This window comes from Coturnix japonica, unplaced genomic scaffold (genome assembly GCF_001577835.2).
Source record: "Coturnix japonica isolate 7356 unplaced genomic scaffold, Coturnix japonica 2.1 chrUnrandom744, whole genome shotgun sequence".
NCBI lineage: Eukaryota > Metazoa > Chordata > Aves > Galliformes > Phasianidae > Coturnix > Coturnix japonica.
Window position 1 is genome coordinate 19,802 of NW_015440105.1, and position 1,252 is coordinate 21,053.

A 1,252-nucleotide genomic window follows, 5' to 3' on the forward strand; every position below is an offset into this window, starting at 1 on the left:
GGGGGGGGTCTTAAATGGGGACACCCCCCCCCCCCATTATAGTAGCCTGGGGGTCTTAAATAGGGGGGGGGGTCTTAAATGGGGACCCCATTCCCCCACACCATTTCCGGTCCCCCCCAAATCAGCGTCCCCCAGGCACCAACTTCCGGTTCCCCACGAAATCTGTTCCCCCCCCCCACAACCCCCTACTTCCGGTTCCCCCCAAATCAACGTTCCCCCCCACACCCAACCCCTCACTTCCGGTTCCCCCGACACCTCCCACTACTTCCGGTCACTCCCAAATCAACCCCAGCTCCTCACTTCCGGTCCTCCCACCACCACCACTTCCGGTCCTCCAAAATTAGCCTCCCCACCCCCTCGAACACCCCACTTCCGGTTCCCCCATAATAAGCGTTCCCCCCCTCCCCCCCACTTCCGGTTCCGGTTCTCACGCTCTCGGCCGCGCTCAGCAGCGTTTCCCAATGGAGCCTCGGGATGAGCCGAGCCACGAAGGTCGCGTTGAACGGAACCGAACGGACACGGACCTCAGAGGCCTAGAAACCGGAAGAGGAAAGTGGTTAACGGAAGTCGGGAGGTGGTAGGGAGGAAGTAGGTTGGAGGTGGAAGTTACCCGGATGTGGAACGGATAACCGGCTCCGGGCTGTAGGCCGCGGACGTGAGATGTGAGCAGGTTGTGCGTGAGGAGCTTCATGGCGGCGTTTCCGCTTCCGGTTTGATCAATTTCCGGTTTGGGGGGTGGAACTTCCGGTTGGAGAGAAACTTCCGGCTGCGAACTTCCGGTGGGGGAGTGGAGGTGAATAGTGAGTCTGACCGGAAGTGGGTGAGCTGATCGGACCGGAAGTGACGCAATATAGAGTAGACCGGAAGTTGGATAAGTCTGACCGATAGGTTTGACCGGAAGTGAAAGGATTAAAGCTCAGACCGGAAGTGGAATTAGATCCTACAGTAAATAGTGTCCGACTGGAAACTGAGGGCACCGAGTTGATGGTTCCGACCATGAACAGTGAATCGCCGCCATTTTGAAGGCAAAAAGAAGCCGAAAAGGGCAAAAATCCAGCACCAGGAATTGACTTTTATTAATGGGGGGCGGAGGAGACCCCAAAATAGCGGCATACTTGGGGAGGGGTGATAATGGAGGGGCCCCATAGGGAGAATGGGATGGGAATTGGGGGGGGGGGTCTTCCATAGGGATTATGGAGGGTGTGGGAGGTCCTAATGGGGTTGACTGGGTTATAATGGGGGTTAATGGGGT

At 57.4% G+C, this 1,252-nt stretch overlaps 1 protein-coding gene across 1 annotated transcript; it reads right to left on the reverse strand.

Annotated features, from left to right (window-relative positions):
* Positions 1-258: 258 nt before the first annotated feature.
* TRMT112 (tRNA methyltransferase subunit 11-2) lies at positions 259-1,246 on the reverse strand. Its single transcript, XM_015851173.2, has 2 exons — positions 611-1,246; positions 259-533 (listed from the first exon to the last, which is right to left on the reverse strand). Exons 1-2 carry the CDS (start codon positions 689-691, stop codon positions 297-299), a joined length of 318 nt encoding a protein of 105 aa, XP_015706659.2. The 5' UTR covers positions 692-1,246; the 3' UTR covers positions 259-296.
* Positions 1,247-1,252: the final 6 nt, after the last annotated feature.